Source organism: Caretta caretta, chromosome 1 (genome assembly GCF_965140235.1).
Source record: "Caretta caretta isolate rCarCar2 chromosome 1, rCarCar1.hap1, whole genome shotgun sequence".
Lineage (NCBI taxonomy): Eukaryota > Metazoa > Chordata > Testudines > Cheloniidae > Caretta > Caretta caretta.
In genome coordinates, this window is record NC_134206.1 from 242313263 (window position 1) to 242335596 (window position 22334).

Sequence of the window (22334 nt, forward strand, 5' to 3'; positions counted from 1 at the left end):
CTGAGTAGTCTCCCCTGCAGTATCTCAGGCTACAGCTACCTTGCTCCTAGCGTTCAACACAACAAAGTGACATATAACAACAGAGTGAGCAGTGAGGCTTCCCCAGTCTGAGGGGGCCAGTTTTACAGGCAGCGATTGCCATGTTCAGATGCAGACTAACTCTCTGTGAGTACGGACATTTTTTAGTGTCAGTATTCACATGGAATCTTGGGTGGTGCTTTCCCAGTGGCAATCAACACAATTTACCGATCAATATGCTCATTAGTTGTAGGTTGGTGCTGAGCTGGTGCAGGCCTTTGCGGTTGTATTAATGTATCATAACTGATTTTATTCAGTTCCCTGATCTGAGCTGGCAACCACTTCTCCCAGCTTGAAATGGGAATAAACATCTTCCCCTGTTTTCAGATAGTGGCCATTATATTACATTTCTGCTATATCTAGGAAATAATATGTTTGTAATTTTGAACACTGCTGTGCATGAGGTATTATTTCAGACATTTCTGCTAACATAATGACTAGTCTGATACTAGACACTATTATAATATCTTATGAGTCAGAAAAATGAGACATGCTAGCAGGGCAAGCAGTATTACAGCTTGGAACCAGAAGTGTAAACAAGGATTTCAAGTTAAAGGGCTTTTCCCTTAAAGCTAGCTTGTAAAGCGTATAATTAACGCTCTTGTACCTCTGCAATAAGACACTGAAAATAGGTCAATTACTCCAAGCCGAAGAATAGGCATTGTCTAGTGGGCTTGAAATAGTAATTTTTAGTCTGTGAATACTTTCAACATTCCCAAAACTTAGGGACTGATAACACCAACTTGAGCTAAGCTTAGTGGGGGCAGGTGTTGTGCAAGCTTCCCTCACCCAGCTGTGTGAAAACAACTCATTCCTGGCCTTAAATATCCCCTGCTCTTCCATTCCTGGGTCCTCCAAAGTCTTTTAATGCACTTATATTCTGACCTGGAGTACCCTATGCAGCTCTGCCCGTGCCTTTCAATTCTGACCTTGACTTTCATTATTACTCCATTGGAGGGGACATAACACAGCTGTGAACACAGCTCAAAACTGATCTGCAATAACCCGTGCTAGTCTAATCCTGGGCCCCCCACAAAACTTTACTGATGCATCTCAGTTAAGACCTGGAAAACCACTTCCTATTCTAGTCCTCTCTTAAGCAGAGAGGATAAATGTGCTGTGGTGTTATGAATGGCTGAGAGCAGTACCAATAAAACCTCATGGGCCCTCAAGCAGAGTCTGAATTCAAGTTTCAAGAGGTGAAAGGCTAATTCACTAAATACTGACTCACCTCCACAACCCTGCTACCGAAGAACTGCTGTGGGAGTGAGGATTAGACAGTGTTGTGTGGCAGCTATTATGGGTTCAATTATCCCAGGGGGAAATTGTTTTTCTGTCTTTCTTTCAAAATTTGAAGCCCCAAGACATTTGGGGTGTGGGGATACGTATTTCCTCTCATGATCAGAGACAACAGGAGGTGGTTTAGGGTTTTTAGCCTATTATCACACAGTTGGATAGAGAGAGCTGGAGTGGATGAGTTTTCTCCCCACTGAGCAGAAGAAGTGGCCTCTTGTGAGATGGTCCGGTCACAGAGCAATCATCGTTTCTTCTTGCTTGAGCCACATCTAGGTTCTTATTATAGGTTTCCTGTATCCCATAACTGAATTCCCCTCAGCTGTGCCAGCGCTGTTTGTAACTGAATTCCTCTCAATTGTGCCAGTGATGGCAATTGATTCAGCTGCACATTTTCCAGTTCAACTGTGTAAGGTCACCCAGATTCCTTCTGTCTAAATGCTGCCTCAGGAAAAAGCAGCATCATAGACTGCCTGTTAGCTACAACTAATTGCATTGGTCTCTTGCAACAGCTCCAGAACCTGTGAGGTCAGCAGTTAGCTGTCTAAACTCCGCTTTTTATTCTTGCTTTTAAAATGCTTGTGTGCGAATGCTGGTGTTTCTGAAAGAGAGGGACAGGTGAAATTGGCGTTGAGTAAGAGACAATACAGGCTCAGGCTGTGAAACCTTCCCCAATGCTACTCTGCCAATGCACCTCTGTCCTCTAATGCAGCATTTCTGGCTACTGCAGCCAGTCCTCAGCCTGCACACTGCTCTGCCACGGTGGGTCAGTCTTGGCCTGCCTGTTTCCTTTAGTGCATGTAAAACCTCAAATAAAATATTTACAGTAGCGAGGAAGCAAAGGAGTAAATAAAATAAAAGATTTAAAAAAAAGACACTCACAGACAACCTACTCTTACATTTGGAAAAAAGACACCAGAACAACTTCCCCAACGTCTAGTCTCACCACTTGTCTTGTACCATTCAAGAATAGTCTTGTGTTTCAGGCACTGGATCTGGACTTAGGAGACTTGGGTTCAATTTCTGGCTCTGCTACAGACTTCCTGTGTGCCCTTGGGCCAGTTTTTGCTTTCTCTCTGTATTACACTTATCTGTAAAATGAGGTGCTCTAGTTCATGCACAGATATTGGACCTGAAGCAGGAATTAACACAGGGAAATCCTATGGCCTGTGTTGGCAGGAAGTCAGATCAGACAATCACAATGGTCTCTTCTGGCTTTAAAAATGGATGAATTTATGAAATAGGAATACTACTTCCTTTCTCATTCTGGTCTGCGTTCTCTATTTAGACTGATCATGTATGTAAAGCACACCAGGGCTCTGCTCTCAGGTGACGCTACTGTTTCATACAAATAATAATCCACAGTTCCACATCTCCAACAACATGCTCCATATCTCCCAGCTCTCATTGCCTAACACCACCGCCTCACTACTCAGAATTCTCAACACCATCTAAAAAGTCCTTTGGATTTCAGGCATGATTATTGCCATGTAACCAGGGGTGCTGGAACAATTTGTATAGTGGGGGTGCTGAAAGCCATTGAACCAAACTGTAAACTCTGTCTATAATGGAAACCACTTCAAGCCGGGGGTGCTGCAGCATCCCCCGCATCCCTAGTTCCAGCACCTCTGTGTGTAATCCTGCTCCATGGATATCCACCTGTGCTTTGAATGCACTGTTGGCCTTTTCTCAATGAAGGTGTCTCCTGACGTTATAACTGCAACAATAATTGATTTTTAAAAGTGTTGAGTGCTCAGTTGCTTTCACTGACTTCGGTACAAACTGCTGGATGCTCCATATTTTTGAAAATGACACCACTAATTTAAATGCCCAAATACAGATTTAGGAGCAGGACTTTAGGCATTCATTTTTGAAAGTCTTGGCCTTGGTATTTACTTGGTCAGTTCTGCTTTTTCGTAGCACCTCTTATAAAAACTGCATCCCAGGTCTCTATGGAGATGCTAGTGGTGCACATGTTTTATGTCAGTTTGTTTAATCATTGGAGTTAAAGCATGGCCGTTATATGTAAGGGCATGTGATTGACAACTTTGCCCACTGTAGCACAGTGGCCACTTACTGCCTCCCCAGCACCCCCTCCTGGCTAGGGTTGCCCCCTGTGGCTGGCCCGCCTCTACTTCCCTTTCATCTAGGTCTCCTCCAGAACTCACTGTTCTAAGGTAATTCAAACAATCCCCATTTATATAGCTACATATCAGCCCTCCAGGCCTCAACCCTAGTTCAGTCTCTCTCCCCCAGCAGTCCAAAATAACACAAAATCTTTGAAAACAGAATACAAACTCTCACAGTCTTTATCCCAGTTTTAGCTAGGCACAGCCCCTTCTCCTTGAGGGTCTGACTGTCCACTTCCCAGCATCTCCTGCCTGGAGTTTGTCCTTCCTCCGCAGGTTCTCAGCTAGTGACTCCCCCCCCACTGACTCAGAGCCCTGCAGGAGCCTTCTTACCACTCCCTGCAACATCTGCAGGGATAGCTGCAGTTTCCTAAGCCTTCCCAACTTACTGCCAGGCTTCCAGCCCCAGATAGTTTCAGCTCCTCTCTCAACCATACCCTTCCCTCTAGCTTCCTACTGCATTTTTACATTGGAATCACCTGATTCCTCTCAAGTAGGGCACATGGGCAAGCCACTGACCCTGTTAAACCCAGATTGTTTCCTATTCAAAGTCTTCTTCCAAGAAGAGGATTCAAGGTGCCATCAGATATGACTTGATAACTTCAGCCAATGCTTTCCTTTCCGATAGGGTAAATGGAGATTTATTCATCTGGAAAAGGTTCCTTCCAGGACCACATTTATTATCAGCCCCTTATCAGGGCTCACCTTCAGTGACGTTTTTGCATAGTGATCTTAGTGATATTAAACAGGATTCCCACACCATCATAAGTCTCCTTTCCAATAGGCCAGACAGAATGGCCTTCTCATCAATCATTCTTTGCCAGGGAAATAACCTTCATAGCGGAAAACCTTGTGCCCTGTAAACATTTTTGTCAGCTTTTATATGCTGTAGCTGGTCACACACCACTGCTCTAGCAGATTTCAACTGAATTTTGTTTGCAATCCAGGTTGCAAGAGTCAGGGAAGGGAGAAGCTGGAAAAAGTTGTGAGTACAGGTGCTGGAACTAGGGGTGCTGCTGCATCCCATTTCCTGGCTTGAAGTGGTTTCCATTATATACAGAGTTTACAGTTTTGTTCAATGGCTCTCAGCAACCCCACTATATAAACTGTTCCAGCGCCCTTGGCTGTAAGTTAGATCACTCGTGCCCAAACCTCTTACTTTTTAAACTTTCCCCCTTTTTTCAGTGAATAAAAGGGGAGGAAAGTAAAAAAAGTGAGACAAAGTGGAGTGGGTAGGAAACCCACTTTCCTTTTTACTTCTACTTGCCACTTTTTCTTCCAGTATAAAAATGTAAAAAGTAAGAGAAAGTGTGTGTGGGGGTGGTGGTGGTGGTGCGGAATCTATTCTCACTTTTAATTTTTTTTTTCCAAAAAAAGTCAAAGGGTGAAATCCTGGTCCTGTTGATGTTGATGGGAATTTTACCACTATTTCTACCAGTGGGGCCTGTATTTTACCCCAAATGTAAGCTTTCTGTTACTTTCACTCAAAGACAGAGAGAAAGTTAAAAATGGAGAGTCTTAATTTTACAAGTGTAAGTCAACCTTAGCATAGTCAACCTGTGGAACTCTTTACCAGAAGATCTTGTGAAGGCCAAGACTATAATAGGGTTAAAAAAAGAACTAGATAAATTCATGGAGGATAGGTCCGTCAATGGCTATTAGCCAGGATGGGCAGGGATGGTGTCCCTAGCCTGTTTGCCAGAAGCTGGGAATGGGTGACAAGGGATGGATCACTTGATGATTACCTGTTCATTCCCTCTGGGGCACCTGGCATTGGCCACTGTCAGAAGACAGAATACTGGGCTAGATGGACCTTTGGTCTGACCCAGTATGGCTGTTTTTATGTTCTTAAGTGCTAGTGTCAATTTGCAGTGTTGTTGTAGTCATGTTAAAGTCCCAGAATATTAGAGAGACAACCAAGGTGGGTGAGGTAATATCTTCTATTGGACTAACTTCTGTTGGTCAAAAATACAAGCTTTCAAGCTACACAGAGCTGTTCTTCAGGTGATACTTTCTATCACTTTTCAACATTTCTCTCTCTTTCTTCCAGAGACCAGGGACCAGAGGAAGGTGGGGCGGCCAGAAGGGGAAATAGGAAAAGCTTGATATAAAGTGGAATTTTCCCAACAACTTTGAAATTAAATATTCAAAAATACCAAACAATATTATTTTTTCTTGAGAATTTTTGTTTTGAAATTTGTTGAAAAATGGAATTGAAACTTCTTCACAAAAAATTCTTTTTCAATGAAAGGCCATTTTTCAACTCATTTTATCAGATTTAAATTGCCCTGCTTGCTACTCTCTAATGCCAGCCCTGGGTTTTATACGCAGAAAACCAGTTTTTGTGGCTCAGGTGGGCTGTGGAGTTTTTATAGCATGTTGGGTGGAGGCCTCAGAAGGAAAAAGGTTGAGAACCCCTGTTCTAGCCCAATATGGGAAGCAATGTCCCAAAAGCTTTTTCCAGGCCACATGCTAAATACAGACTGCAGCAACACAAACCCAAGCAAAGCTTGGAGCCTAAACTGATGTATCCTCCAGCAACGATGTGGTGCAGGATGTGGGGTTCGTCCCTAGAGAGAACCAATACAATTTGTGGACATTTGCACATTTTCCCCATAGCTCTGTCACTCAAGTCTACTGAGAATAGGTCCAGATGGGTTGCCTGTGTTCGTGTGGTGCATCATCAGGCTGCCTTTCAGAATGCCTACAATGGTTGGAGTTTGTAGCTAATCTTTTCTTAGTTACCAGATGATTATTTTCCACATCAGTGGATAATGATAAAGGTAGATGCTGCCGTGCACTCTCCTTCTTTAGAGCCATTTTTGACAGATAATAAATCATTCTAGGACATGGGCTTTTATTTTCTGGTATTTATGCAAGGGGGGCAAAATGCAATCAGGTTGTAAGACACCATTCTCGAGCTGCTATTTGTTTAGCTAAGGAAACAAGTTGACAAAGACTTCATTTTCAACTTGTGTCTTGGCTCTTACAACTTTTACACAGACTTCTACTTCCTGAGTTTTTTACAGTGAGTGACAGCTTCCAAAACAGCAAACTGCACCATACTGTCCACCTACTGTTCTGCTTGCTTTGTCCCTGAATATTCATTTGAAATACAATGGGACAAATTTTGCTCAGAGATACGCTGGAGTAAATCAGGATTAACTGAATCGACTTCACTCCAGTTATTCCAAATTTATTCTGGTAAAACTAATAGCAGATGTTGGCCCAGTTTATTATTTTTTGGCTACATAATCAGATGATATGAGCCTAAAAGAGCAGTTAGGGTTGGGACTGGAGTCTGAAAAGTCCTTCTCTAAAACTAACATCTAGTTTTTCCATTTTGAAACCTGCATCTATTATTTTCACATCAAGTTTGACCAGTTTATAAATCAAAACAAGACTTTTCCAAGGCGAGCTCTACAAGTTCAGCCCTACCACCCGGTCTCTGGAAATCCAGCTATGTACTTTCTGCTTCACATGTGATTTCACAGCACTATGTTGGCTTTGCAGGGCTGACAATTTACCTATCAGTACACTCAGCATATAAGATTCAGAGGGCACAGAGCTAGCTGATATGTGAAATTAACAACTCACTTGTCTTACTGTTCTGACTAGAATCAAAATTAGAATTAGCCCTGGTCTACACTAGGACTTTAGGTCGAATTTAGCAGCTTTAAATTGATGTAAACCTGCACCTGTCCACATGATGAAGCCCTTTATTTCGACTTAAAGGGCTCTTAAAATCGATTTCCTTACTCCACCCCTGACAAGTGGATTAGCGCTTAAATCGGCCTTGCCGGGTCGAATTTGGGGTACTATGGACACAATTTGACGGTATTGGCCTCCGGGAGCTATCCCAGAGTGCTCCATTGTGACTGCTCTGGACAGCACTCTCAACTCAGATGCGCAATTGTTTGCCATTGCTCTGACCAGGGAGGGGCGACTGACGACACGGCTTACAGGGTTGGCTTACAGGGAGCTAAAATCAACAAAGGGGGTGGCTTTACATCAAGGAGTATTTCAGGCAGGACTTCACGGAGGGTTCCAGTAAGAAATGGTGCACCTAAGTTATTGTTCTTATTGGAACAAGGAGGTTAATCTGGTCTCTGATTGATACATGGCTAGATTTACCTCATTGCACCTTCTCTGTGAGTGACTGCAGTGTGACCTAGAGGAATGAGTCCCCTAGACGGGGGGCAGGTGGGAGGGGGGTTGCAAATGAGTACAAAACAAATCTGGTCTATTTCTTGTCTTGATACACTCCATCTATCTTTTACATCTTTGGCTGGCAGCAGACGGTGCAGAAGGACTGCATGCCATCCACATTTCATGGCTGCTCGGCAGAAGATGGTACAATAGGACTGCTAGCCATCCTCATCTCTTGCCTGCCCAGCAGAAGATGATGCAATAGGACAGCTAGCAATCCGTATCACCTGCCTGCTCACCAGAAGATGGTTCAATAGGACTGACTGCAGGACTAAAGAGAATGACTTGATCAAGTCACTCCAAATTTAGTCCCTGCGCCCATGTCTGCCCAGGCGCTCCTGATTGACCTCACACAGGCGACCAGGAGCACCTCAGACATGACGATGACGGCTACCAGTCCTATTGCACTGTCTGCTGCCACAAGGCAATGGGTTGCTGCTGCTGTGTAGCAATGCAGTACCACGTCTGCCAGCACCCAGGAGACATACGGTGATAGTGAGCTGAGCGGACTCCATGCTTGCCGTGGTATGGCGTCTGCACAGGTAACTCAGGAAAAAAGGCGCGAAACGATTGTCTGCCCTTGCTTTCACGGAGGGAGGGAGGGAATGGGGGCCTGACGATATGTACCCAGAACCACCCGTGACAATGATTTAGCCCCATCAGGCATTGGGATCTCAACCCAGAATTCCAATGAGCAGCGGAGACTGCGGGATAGCTACCCACAGTGCAACGCTCCGGAAGTCGACTCTAGCCTCGGTACTGTGGAAGCACTCCGCCGAGTTAATGCACTTAGAGCATTTTCTGTGGGGACACACACACACTCGAATATATAAAACCGATTTCTAAAAAACTGACTTCTATAAATTCGACCTAATTTCGTAGTGTAGACATGCCCTTAGAATCAAAGCACACTAAACACATTCCAGAGCATACAGCCTCAAAATCTTATGTTTTAAAAGGGATGCACAGGATTTAGAGACAACTTTCATTAAAGTCAGTCAGACAAAGTCTGTGCAAATCCTACTGGAATCAATGGGGCTTGCACATGGTGTAAATCAGGGCAGAATTTGGCCTAAGGAGAGTAATTCAAGTCAATAGGAATTGTGTGGGTAAATCCTGAACAAAGTGAACACTAACGGAAAAGTGGTGGCCTCTATCATCATATTGTGCAAAGGAGTCAAATGATTTCATAGACCTTGCTAGTTATCCCAAGATAATGTGGTCAGGTTGTTATTCCTGGGGCTGCTATTTCTGGTGCCCTAAAATATTTCTCTCTTCACATCCTGTTCCACTGATTTTTGTATTCCCCTCACTTCTGGCCAGATTTTCAGAAGCACACAGCTCCCAGTTATGCACTTAAATGCAATAGCAGATTTTCAAGAGCTACAACTCAGCATCTAGCAGCTCCCCATTCCTTTTTAAAGTTTTACCTTTTCAGCTGAAAACTCTTCTTTCCTATTCTACTTTTCCCCCTACATGTTTCTTCTTAAAATGGTTGGCTTTTGACAAAATCCCTTGCACATCACAAATGAAAAACACTCTGCTGCCTCTGCTGAAATCACCAGACCACCACAACATACCACCATCCACAAGAAACACTGCATAAGACAAAATGAGGGACTGTAAGGCAAGACAAGCAGGTCTGATGTCAGTGGAAAAGTCTATTTATTGCTAGTTTATTAGAGAATTAGTGAGTTCTTCCTTGAGTAAAGATGACCCCAAAGGTCAAGCAGACCCTACAGTCATTTCTGTGAAGCCTGAGATTGTTTCTTTTCAAGCTATGTAGGATTTTAATTTTAGAATTTGAGCAATTTTCTCCTCTGGTTCACAACCTGCCTGTTGTTCTGGGCTCTCTCTCTGTGTCTTCATTTCGGCTTTCTCACATTCCTATTGTGAATCAGGCACAAATCTTGATGTGCAGCCAAAACCCCTTGTACTTGTCACCACCTAATGTACTCTCTTAGCCATTCCTACATAGTTTGGAGGGGCGATACACTGATTTCCACTGCTTTTCCTGCTAAACTACATGAGGATCTGACTTTCTCCAGGCATCAGTCCCATTACAATAAAGCTTTGGAATGTAATTAGACCTTAGTATCTTTGTCCCATTAGATGAGCTATCAGTTCTTGTTATAATTTACATTAAAGTCTTGGATATGATTTTAAATGGCAAAATGAGCAACCTCTAATCACAAAATGCTTTTGCTGTCAGACAATTAGCCAAAGTCTTTTTGTCAGTCACACCTGTGAACTTTAATGAAATCAGTGGGGTTACACCCCTACTGATAGCAGAACTTATACCAATCAGAACTGAAAGGGAGGGAGGGGGGAAATGTGAGTGGCAGGAGCCATGGATGGTAACAGTGAAGTCAATGGGAGTTTTGCCATTCCACTTCAACAAAGGGAGACTCTGGCCTTCGCTGAGGTTCCTGTTTCTACACACTGCAATGCATGAGCACCCCATCCCTTATAAAAGATAAAACATGGCAAACTCCCAGTTGCTGTACAACAGGAAGGGGAAATCTCTTTGCTATCATGTTCTGATATAATTTTGAAGCTCAGCATCTGTTTTGTGGCATGTCGTGCGTTTCTCTGCTGGATCAAATTAATGTTTTCTTCCTCTGTAAAAAAGCCCATCAGGAAAAGGGCAAAGATGAAAACCATCAACACAAACAGCCTCCAGATGCCTCTTCACCTCCTCCATTCCACATCTGCTGTAATTGTTAAATCATGTTTGCAAATAACGCTGCTGCATATCTCTAAGCCACTCCCTAAGACACAGCAGATGAATGCAGCCAGCTCTCTGGATGTCCCCTGAACAGATGTGAGAGACGAAAATCAATTAAACTGGTTCAGAAGAATGCCGAGGTCTCTTTTAGGGATATTATCAGTTGAAGTCTGTATAGAATATGTAGCTCTGGCTGCCTTCACTTGCTTACCCATCGTTTCTCTACTAAGTCCCTCAGTGTTGTGGCACTTGGATTTGTTGGCCTCCCATCTTAGGGCTGTTAACACTCATCACAGCTCAGAGCACAGTGTGGAGGTGTCAGGAGAGCGACAGCAGATAGAAATATGATTAATGACATATGGCCAAGGTCAGCAACCCCCTTAGGAACAAACATAGGCAGCCAATCCAAAAACCAACAGGCTGCAAGTGAGACTTCTCTTTCCTATGCCTCGTCTTCTCAGTTTCACAGTAGGCAGATTCCCGGGCCGGAACAGACAGCCCTGTTTACAGAGCAGGAAATCTCCCCACTGTACTCTAGGACTGAGAAGACACTGAGAGCATGTGGTTTGGGCCTAGTTTAGGTAGACTACATGGGTCAGATTCCAGAAGATGTAAATTGGTGAATCTCTGAGCTTCACTGATTTATAGGAGCTGCAGCAGTGGACTAATAATCAAACAAGTTTGTTATTTGCTATTTAACTCTGCTTGAAGTCTACTGACTTTGTTCCCCATTGAAAAAAAAAACAGCCAAAAAAAACCTGAGCAGACAAAAAGAACACCATAATAAGACAAATAGAGTAACAATAGTCACAGGATGATAACATCTTCTCTTCGAGTATCACACACAGCTTTGCAAACACTAATCAATTATGCCTAACCACACACCCATTTGACAGATGGGAAAACTGAGGCACAGAGAATCTAAGTGACTTGTTAAAGGTCATAGAGTGAGTCAATGTCAGAGATCACACTAGAGTCCAGGTGTTTTGATTCTTAGTCCTGTGCTGTATCTATGCTACCTCTCAAATTATGTGTTCAAATGTAATTGTCTGACTCTCATTAAAGATGAACTCTGCACAGCACGCTCCCTTGAAAATTTACAACCCCAAATTTTAAACGAGATGTTGCACTGTGAAAAGAATACTACACCTATGGGGAAAGTATCTTCACACCATCGTAAAAGAATTCCTATGGAAATGGAGTTTTAAACAGCTCTCACCTTCCATCCAGAGATAACTGCAGTTCAGCGGTAGGTGAAGTGATTTCTTTATGTAAGTTGGTTTAGAATCTTTTTGATGAGTGGTGTGATCATGAATAGGTATTAACCACATTAGTAACACTCAAATTAGGTTGGTACATGGGGGTCTGGCATACCAGCACTTCTGTCAAGCTGCCTTCTTATTCTTCAGAATCTCAGCTTTGATTAAAAAACTTAAATCCATAGCTGACATAGGTGACCCACGTGTAACTGATCCAGAGACACCTGTTGAAGTTTGCAGAGAGCCTGAAACAATAGCTCAGAAGTCTGAACAGCCCCATCACCTCTGTGAAATATTAATTGAGATGCTCAATGCTGATCATTTAAATAACAATATTGTGTACTAATTCACTGCTCATCAAAGCATGTAAGAAAGGGGAACTGCGGCCACTGGGAGCTACGGGGGAGCCGTGCCTGTGGATGGTCAATGTAAACAAACTGTCTCATGGCCCGCCAGCGGATTACCCTGATGAACTGCGTACTGAAGGTTGCTGATCCCTGCCCTAGCCTCTCATTCCTTAGACCACAATGCCTTGGGGCTGCTCTGCATTGCCATGTAGGAGACTGGTTTGTGGGGGATGGGATATGAAAGATGGGAAGTCTTCTATGTATAGACTTTAAATATACCAGGAGTTTCTTCTCATACACATGAAAGACAAATAGATATTCTAAACAATGATATGTATACTACTTATCGGTACAGGGCAATCAGAAGTGTTTTTCAAAATCAATTATTTGGCAGCACAATATAACTTGTGACGTCAGTAAAGATTTAAACTCAGAACCATTACAAAATCACTGTAGTGTTTTTATAACTTGAGGTCTCTATTCGTACAACAGCAAATAAAACCACCAGATGCAAAAAAAAGTCTTAATTATAGACACAGAGGGCCAGATTGTGAACCACTAGCTCGTGTGGATGAGCAGTTACTCACCTGGGGAGTCTCATATATACCACTTGGACCTCTCATGCAATTAACTGCTCCCCAGTGGTACTAGGGGGTTCACAAACTGGTCTTAGGGGCCAAATCCTACCCTAGTGGAGAAGGGGGCAACAGTGCTCAATCAAATGAAAGGGAGAGCGCCCAGCTACTGCACTGGTTAGTGCACCAAGACTACAAGAGGGTTTTGTTTGCCAGCCCTAGGGGCATGGCCAGGTCCCCCGTCAGCTAATAAACATACTGCCATCTGCAGCATTACCTAACCTGGGCACATACAGTCTCTTTTCAGAAGAGTAGGAATGTGTGTTCCATATTGTGACTTGGCTGCCTGTCCTGTCCTATCCTGTCTGCATTGCCAGGGTGACTCATGTCACTAATGTGTAGCCAGCATCATTCTACTTCCCTCCTATACCTGTTGCTGTGGTGTCTATCTGTAGAAGCATGATTTCACCCTACAGCATTATTAGACAGTTCAGTCTTCTTTTCCGAAGCCTGGTCTTGTCATGGAAGAGAAACTGATTAAGTGACAAACAACATAGTGTCACAGAAAATGGTTACTCTTTAGAGTGGCAACTAGTTAACAGGTTTCAGAGTAACAGCCATGTTAGTCTGTGTACAGATACAGACAGACATCATCTTCCTTTCCAAATGCAAACAGATGGACATCGTACCAAAAGGACTGAAGGTAAAAAATCCACTACAATCTACATACCACACAGACTATGCTGACAGCTTGTGCCACACGCTCTCAAAGAAACTGCGGAACCACCTGATCAAAATCCTCTACAGCAAACAGGGAAAGATAAAGAATGAACTCTCAAAAATGGACACTCTCATAAAAAACCAACCTTCCACACAAACTTCGTCGTGGCTGGACTTTACTAAAACTAGACAAGCCATTTACAACACACACTTTGCTTCTCTACAAAAGAAAAAGGACACTAAACTTTCTAAACTACTGCATGCCACAAGGGGCCACAGCAATGGTTCCCTCAACCCACCCAGCAATATTGTTAACCTATCCAACTATACTCTTAGCCCAGCAGAAGCAGCTGTCCTATCTCACGGCCTCTCCTTCTGCCCCTCCACCCCCACAAACATGATACAGTTCTGTGGTGACCTAGAATCCTATTTTCAACGTCTCCGACTCAAGAAATATTTCCAACATACCTCTGAACAACATACTAATCCAAAGAGACATCCCTACCAACACTACAAAAAGAAGGATTCTAGGTGGACTCCTCCTGAAGGTCGAGACAGCAGACTGGACTTCTACATAGAGTGCTTCCACTGAAGTGCACGGGCTGAAATTGTGAAAAAGCAGCATCACTTGCCCCATAACCTCAGCCGTGTGGAACACAATGCCATCCACAGCCTCAGAAACAACTCTGACATCATAATCAAAAAGGCTGACAAAGGAGGTGCTGTTGTCATCATGAATAGGTCGGAATATGAACAAGAGGCTGCTCGGCAGCTCTCCAACACCACTTTCTACAAGCCATTACCCTCTGATCCCACTGAGAGTTACCAAAAGAAACTACAGGTTTCAGAGTAACAGCCGAGTTAGTCTGTATTCGCAAAAAGAAAAGGAGTACTTGTGGCACCTTAGAGACTAACCAATTTATTTGAGCATAAGCTTTTGTGAGCTACAGCTCACTTCATCGGATGCATACTGTGGAAAGTGTAGAAGATCTTTTTATATACACACAAAGCATGAAAAAATACCTCCTCCCACCCCACTCTCCTGCTGGTAATAGCTTATCTAAAGTGATCACTCTCCTTACAATGTGTATGATAATCAAGGAGAGTGGGGTGGGAGGAGGTATTTTTTCATGCTTTGTGTGTATATAAAAAGATCTTCTACACTTTCCACAGTATGCATCCGATGAAGTGAGCTGTAGCTCACGAAAGCTTATGCTCAAATAAATTGGTTAGTCTCTAAGGTGCCACAAGTACTCCTTTTCTTTTTGCAAAAGAAACTACAGCATTTGCTCAAGAAACTCCCTTAAAAAGCACAAGAACAAATCCGCACAGACACACCCCTGGAACCCCGACCTGGGATATTCTATCTACTACCCAAGATCCATAAACCTGGAAATCCTGGGCGCCCTATCATCTCAGCCATTGGCACCCTGACAGCAGGATTGTCTGGCTATGTAGACTCCTTCCTCAGGCCCTACGCTACCAGCACTCCCAGCTACCTTCGAGACACCACTGACTTCCTGAGGAAACTACAATCCATCGGTGATCTTCCTGATAACACCATCCTGGCCACTATGGATGTAGAAGCCCTCTACACCAACATTCCACACAAAGATGGACTACAAGTCGTCAAGAACACTATCCCCGATAATGTCACGGCTAACCTGGTGGCTGAACTTCGTGACTTTGTCCTTACCCATAATTATTTCACATTTGGGGACAATGTATACCTTCAAATCAGCGGCACTGCTATGGGTACCAACATTTTTATGGCTGACTTAGAACAACACTTCCTCAGCTCTCGTCCCCTAATGCCTCTACTCTACTTGCGCTATATTGATGACATCTTCATCATCTGGACCCATGGAAAAGAAGCCCTTGAGGAATTCCACCATGATTTCAACAATTTCCATCCCACCATCAACCTCAGCCTGGTCCAGTCCACACAAGAGATCCACTTCCTGGACACTACAGTGCTAATAAACGATGGTCAAATAAACACCACCCTATACTGGAAACCTACTGACCGCTATTCCTACCTACATGCCTCCAGCTTTCAGAAACCCAGACCACACCACACGATCCATTGTCTACAGCCAAGCTCTGTGATACAACCGCATTTGCTCCAACCCCTCAGACTTAGACAAACACCTACAAGATCTCTATCAAGCATTCTTACAACTACAATACCCACCTGCGGAAGTGAAGAAACAGATTGATAGAGCCAGAAGAGTTCCCAGAAGTCACCTACTACAGGACAGGCCCCACAAAGAAAATAACAGAACGCCACTAGCCGTCACCTTCAGCCCCCAACTAAAACCCCTCCAACACATTATTAAGGATCTACAACCTATCCTGAAGGATGACCCAACACTCTCACAAATCTTGGGAGACAGGCCAGTCCTTGCCTACAGACAGCCCCCCAACCTGAAGCAAATTCTCACCAGCAACCACATACCACACAACAGAACCACTAACCCAGGAACCTATCCTTGCAACAAAGCCCGTTGCCAACTGTGTCCACATATCTATTCAGGGGACACCATCACAGGGCCTAATCACATCAGCCACACTATCAGAGGCTCGTTCACCTGCACATCCACCAATGTGATATATGCCATCATGTGCCAGCAATACCCCTCTGCCATGTACATTGGTCAAGCTGGACAGTCTCTACGTAAAAGAATAAATGGACACAAATCAGATGTCAAGAATTATAACATTCATAAACCAGTTGGAGAACACGTCAATCTCTCTGGTCACATGATTACAGACATGAAAGTTGCGATATTAGAATAAAAAAACTTCAAATCCAGACTCCAGCGAGAGACTGCTGAATTGGAATTAATTTGCAAATTGGATATAATTAACTTAGGCTTGAATAGAGACTGGGAGTGGCTAAGTCATTATGCAAGGTAACCTATTTCCCCTTGTTTTTTCCTACCCCCCCCAGACGTTCTTGTTAAACCCTGGATTTGTGCTGGAAATGGCCCACCTTGATTATCACACACATTGTAAGGAGAGTGGTCACTTTAGATAAGCTATTACCAACAGGAGAGTGGGTTTGTGTGGGGGGGAGGGGAGAAAACCTGGATTTGTGCTGGAAATGCCCCAACTTGATTATCATACACATTGTAAGGAGAGTGATCACTTTAGATAAGCTATTACCAGCAGGAGAGTGGGGTGGGGGGAGGTATTTTTTCATGCTTTGTGTGTATAAAAAGATGTTCTACACTTTCCACAGTATGCATCCGATGAAGTGAGCTGTAGGTCACGAAAGCTTATGCTCAAATAAATTGGTTAGTCTCTAAGGTGCCACAAGTACTCCTTTTCTTTTAACTAGTTAACAGTAGTTCCCCAAGTGGCCAGTATTGGAACCAATGCTATCTATGATGCTCTGTTCGTTATTCATTTCAAAGAAGAAACAGACAGCAAGTTAGTAAACTTTGCTAATGACATTTCATTGCTTCATTCATGGACAAGAGTGCCAACCTCCAGTGGGACTTACATACATTATGGGACAAACTGAGACAAGCACCTACAAAACTCATCCTTGTGTAGCTGAGCCAGCTAGAGACAATGAGACACAGAAAACTGAGTGAAGCCTGCGGATGTGTTAGCTTTTAGTTCTTAGCTTCCCCAGGGCATCACAGATTTGTTCCATGTAAATGGAGTTCATTAGCTCACATTTCAATTGCCTAGCTTGGAATTAGCAAACTTAGTCAAGGGCTGAAGTCTGATTCATTCTGAAATTCTGGTAACAAAAAAGAGTTAATCTCATGCTCATAAAAACTGTAGAGGAGACGGCTATTCTCTGCCTACTCACAGAACAGATACAAAACAGAAAGCAGCAGTACAAGGGTTTCATCAAACTGCCTTGTTAATGTGCCTTAACCTTTTCCGGAAGAGACCACCTACAGGTAAGACTCTATGGACCAGGTCCAGTGCCTACTGAAGTCAATAGAAAGCCTTCTCTTACCTTAAGTGGGTTTTGCATCAAGCACGGTGTCAATTTAATCCTTGGTATTTTTGCTGAGACTTCAGATAAAGGTGCTAATTGAATCACAGCATGATTTTTTTTTGAATGTGGACAACTTTGCACTGAGAATTACCGTTAGATCTCCAGACCCATTTCACATATTATAGGCCACTGAGCAGCCATCACCAACATTTGGTCATTAACAACCTGAGCCAGATTCTAACCTAAGGAGTTCTTGGGCCTAAATTCTCATACTTGAGAACAGACCCCATTTAGGTGTTTAAATAAAAGTTGTCTGATTTTTAGAAAGATGGAGCACCCAGAGCTCCTATTTGCTCCACCAGGTCTAGTTTGCTTACGTAAGGTGAACAGGATTTGGCCATTGGTGTTAATTAACAATGTGCACTTTTGTGAAATCAAGAGCTTTGGTGGTATAATTATCAGTGCTAGAGCTTGCCCTGGAGAAGCCCACTAGTCTCTGATACTAATCTTACATTGTTGCTCAAACAAATCATTTCAGTGTCAACATGTTGCCTGTATATGGTCCCAAAGGTGATTGTCATTTGGATTTTGCTTGTTTGGTCAGAGGGGGAATAGGCAAACCTTTTCCTCCTTGAGAGCTATTGATTTCATCAGCAATTTGGGCAATAATAAACCCCAATGGAAATATTTCACTGCCTCCCTTCCAAAATCAAGCAGTTGATAATGCACATTTTAGTAATAAATGCTAAGAACAATGCTAGTGTCCTTTAACTGTGTAACTGTCTGAAGAGTTCCAGCCCTGACATTTCCAGACTATGTGACTTGTAAAGATAGGTGTCTGAGAAGTGAATATGCAGTCTGTGTTGATAAGAGGAGCGGGTGAGAAGATCTGGATAATGTAGGGATATAAAGGAAACTGCTGCTGTCATGTAACCATTCCTCTTTCAGCAGCTCTGATTAGTAGAGACATTTGGTAAATTCCCAGTTACTTTGCACAAAGATGTCCTGAACTCCAGAGAACAAAAATAACAGATAATTCCTTGAGAAAAAAAGTCTTAGGGCTTAATTTGACCCTGGCATAATCAGATGCAATATCACTGACTTCAAAGGAGTTACAGAATGTTATACAGAATACTGTATAACAGGGCTGATTTGGCCCTTATACCATACTGTAGCTCTGCTTTGGCTAGAAACCTTTGCTTTCGAAGTAATTAACCATATGTCAACAGCCTACAGTACTGAACTGCAATTAAATAAATGAACAGGAGACAGAGCTATATTTTAACATATATCCCTGTAGAGGACTCCCAACCACAAATATTAGTCTTTTTTCTTTTTAAGATCAGCATTTAATGTTAGTGTTACTGAAGATCTGTGGATCAATACCAATTATTCTATATGTATTTCATGCTCCCCCAACTTCCTACAAGTATACAACCATGGTAATGTATAAGAATGGTGGATGCCTCAGGATGGATCTGTTTTTCCTTGCAAGAAATCTCACTGCTACAAATTTTTGAAGCACTCCACCCTAGCTAAAAGCCCAGTGAGAGAGACAGAGGAAAGTTGCTTACTGTTTCGGGGCTTCTCCTCATCCATGCCTTCATCTTCATTTTCTGGATCAATGTCTTCTGCTTGAGTTATCCAATCCAGGTACCCCTTCAAGTCTTCCTCCAGCTGTTGTTTCTCCCGCAACTTCTGAAAGTCACCCCGAGCCTTTGCCTTCTCTCTTTCTTTGGAAAACTCCCTGGCAAGGAGGAGGGAGGGACAGGATGTGGGTGGGAGAGATTGAAAAACAATGGGATTAGATTGGTTTGCACTGGAAATATGACATCCCCTACCTTGGACCCTCAGCTGCCTCTATTCATTCAAAGTCACATTAATAATTAAATGGAGTGGTCCTTGTCAGAAATATAGCTATAACAGCTGTAGTGACTAGTCTCTGTAAATATGTTGGGAAGATGCCAACTCTCAGCATTTGGTTAAGAATGTAACTGAAACTTACATGTGTTTACGTAAAATGTCATTCTTCTTAGGTTATAATGCTTTGCTATATGCATCTTTCCACCAGTCATTTGTGAATATCTGTTATTTTTACACTAGCTTAATCCGATGATCCAAATTAAATGTTCGGCAATAATCTGACATCTGGAGAGAGATGGCAGTGCTGATTTTTAGCCAAGTCTCAACCTGATGTCCAGAATGGAAATGAAATTGCACCTGAATGGTGCAACTGTGGGTATAATTAAACGCACCCACAGAGTTCACACATTTAATCAAGGAGGAAAAACTGCAACCACAGCACAGGATGCTGTATTTGAAAATATAGGCTGGTGTGTTTTGCCAGAGGTTTCCAGCATTAGAGACTATTACCTGCTTCTCCCTGACCAGAAGGAAGGATTTGCAAATCCAGAGTTTGGGGGACAACCATTAGGAATAATGGCTATAGCCAGAGAATGGAGTTGGGGTGAGCATTTGGCAGCTTGATGACAAAACATTATATGGACTATGTGCTTAAACACAAGACACAGGAACAAGAATTCCATGTTGCTAATCCGAGCATTTTGGTGGTTTATATGTGGGCTATCCCCTACTTCCACTGTGGACAGAGAATCCTATTCTGAATCAGCTTTGTCTGGAGGTCTTAGATAGGCCTCTGGTTAGATACTGGATGACTTCTTTCACTAGAGGAAATCAGATGAACCTGTGGTATGACTGCATTCAAGAAAGGTGGCTCTTTTTTGGGTGTTCTCAACTTCATGATTTCTTTGCAGCTTCTGTTTTAACAATATTTGGGGAACCACTGATTTTCTTTTAAACTGAATGGAATCCAATTTTAATTGGATTAAACCTTCTCTTCCATAACTCTAAGCCAGTGAGATGCTTTTATTTTAAAAAGTGAGTTTAGTGGTGGTGAAATGTACTGGATTGACAGCCCTCAAGAATTCAGACCTTCATTTATCCGCAGAACAAGTAGCGCATGGGCTCAGACACTGCAAGCTTCCCATGCTACCCTGCCAATGTGGATCAACCTTGATTTACAGGAACTGAGCTAAATTCTGCACTGTTTTGTTCCATGTGTAGTCATTTACTAGAGTGAGTGTAAAATGCAACTATTCTGAGTGGCAGCATTTGACACCCACTTTGCATAGGATGTTAAAGACTAGATGAGATACAGGCAGTGGAGAATCAATCCGTCCATCTCTAGGCATAAGATGTGAGTTCATTCTCTCTGACCAGTTAATCTGTAGCCTCTTTGGTGATACTGCCAACAAAGGATGGGGTTTTCAAATGCACTTAGCTTTGGTCTAACTGCCCCCATTGAAGTCTATGGGAGCTGTATCACTGAAGTCAAAGGGAGCAGTTAGACCAAAGCTAAACACTTTTGAAAGTCCCAAACATGTCAATCAGTGCCAACTGTGGTGTTCTCAGGTAACTCAGATGGAGCTGGGAGAAGAAGTGCTTCCCTTTCACCGAGGGTGTGATCCAAAGTCCACTGAAATCAGTGGAAAGACTCCCACTCACTTCTGTGGGCTTTGGATCAGGCCCTTTGTGAACATGGGCAGCAAGAGAATAAACACAGGAAAGGGTCTTCATGAATCAGACAAATATGCAGAATTACAGTGTGTGACAGAGTATGCCTGCACAGTCCTCTTCTCTGATGACTCTTCTCTGTCATCTTGCTTGGTTTTTGCCCTGCTTCATGGGATTGTGATAATGAAGACTTGAAAGTGGAGAGTAGTTGTGCTGGGCCCTCAGTTCTGAATATGGCTTCACAGTAAGTGCTGGGATAGAGCTTTGCCATATGTTAGAAGTGAAAAAATCAAGTGTTCTTACCCTGAGAACCACAACTGTGTTGTTTGGAAATGTAAAAAAGATGGATGTTGAAAAGATCAATCAATAATAATAATGCTTTTCACTTCTATAGCATCTCTCCTCTGAGACTCTCAAAGAGCTTTACCAACATTAATGAATTTAATGCTCAGAAAAAACATGAGCTAGGGAAGCATTATTAACCCTATTTTATAAATGGGTGAATTGAGGAAAAGCAAGATTAAGATCAAACATTTCAAACCTGAGTGCCTAAAGCACCTAAATCAGTGGCCTGATTATCAGAGGTGCTGAGCATTTGACACCAATGGAAAAACACTCTTTTAGGTGTCTAAAGATGAATTTAAGGGGCTAGATCTGGGCACACAAGTGTAAAAATGTTGATCTTTGGCATAAAGACTTGGCTCATGTCACACAAAATTACATCCTGTGCAAAGGGCCAGCAAAAAGCCTATGCACTACTTAAATCTCACTTAAAACCTATTAGGAACCACTTAAGTCCCAGTTACATTGAGTGTTAGCAGGACTTCAGTGGTCCCTAACAGGGCTTAAGTAGTACATAGGCCTTGGGCTGGCCCACAAGTGTCAGAATAGAATCCAGTAATCCCAATTCTTAGTCTACTGACCTAAATGAACAATATTGGCACAGACTCTTCCTTCACAGAACGTATGAGGGCTCCCATTTCAGAAAACCTTCTAAAGAACAGGACTTAATCAAATGTGCTTAATTTCTAAGATGTAGTAACATTAAAACTTGATGCTTGAGGGCTACTTGTGTCAGGGAACTGCTGATGAAATTCAGAACAATTCATATTTAGGAAGCCGGTTAGAATCCAGGCTAATCCTGTTCTTAATGACCAACTGTTGTAACTGACTGAAAACTATTTAGTATCCTATGTGAAATGAGCTGGTGATCTCAGTTTAGTTCCCAGGAGGCACATCACCTACACCACCATCATATTTGACACTAATTGTTTTTATTGGAAGTCTCAGCGGGGAGGCCCAGGACCAAAGGAGCCTGTTCATTCAACTACCACCTCAAACCTACAGGTGGTTTCCTTAGAACAACATTGAAATAGGATGGGAGAGTGGCATGGGGGGAGGCTTACAGGAGTAATGACCAGCCTGTCTCTTTTCAGTGGATAGATAACATCAATTGAGGGCTGCAAATCTGGCAGTTTTTACCAGCATTCAATTTACTTCA

The 22334-nt window shown here is 42.8% G+C and overlaps 1 protein-coding gene across 1 annotated transcript in view; it reads right to left on the reverse strand.

Moving 5' to 3' along the window:
- The window catches only part of CACNA1C (calcium voltage-gated channel subunit alpha1 C), a 706039-nt gene that overhangs the window by 174407 nt on the left and 509298 nt on the right, over positions 1–22334 (reverse strand). The window contains exon 9 of the mRNA XM_048828634.2: positions 18874–19046. Within this exon, the coding sequence (XP_048684591.1) occupies positions 18874–19046 (173 nt within the window). The remainder of the gene's footprint in view (positions 1–18873; positions 19047–22334) is intronic.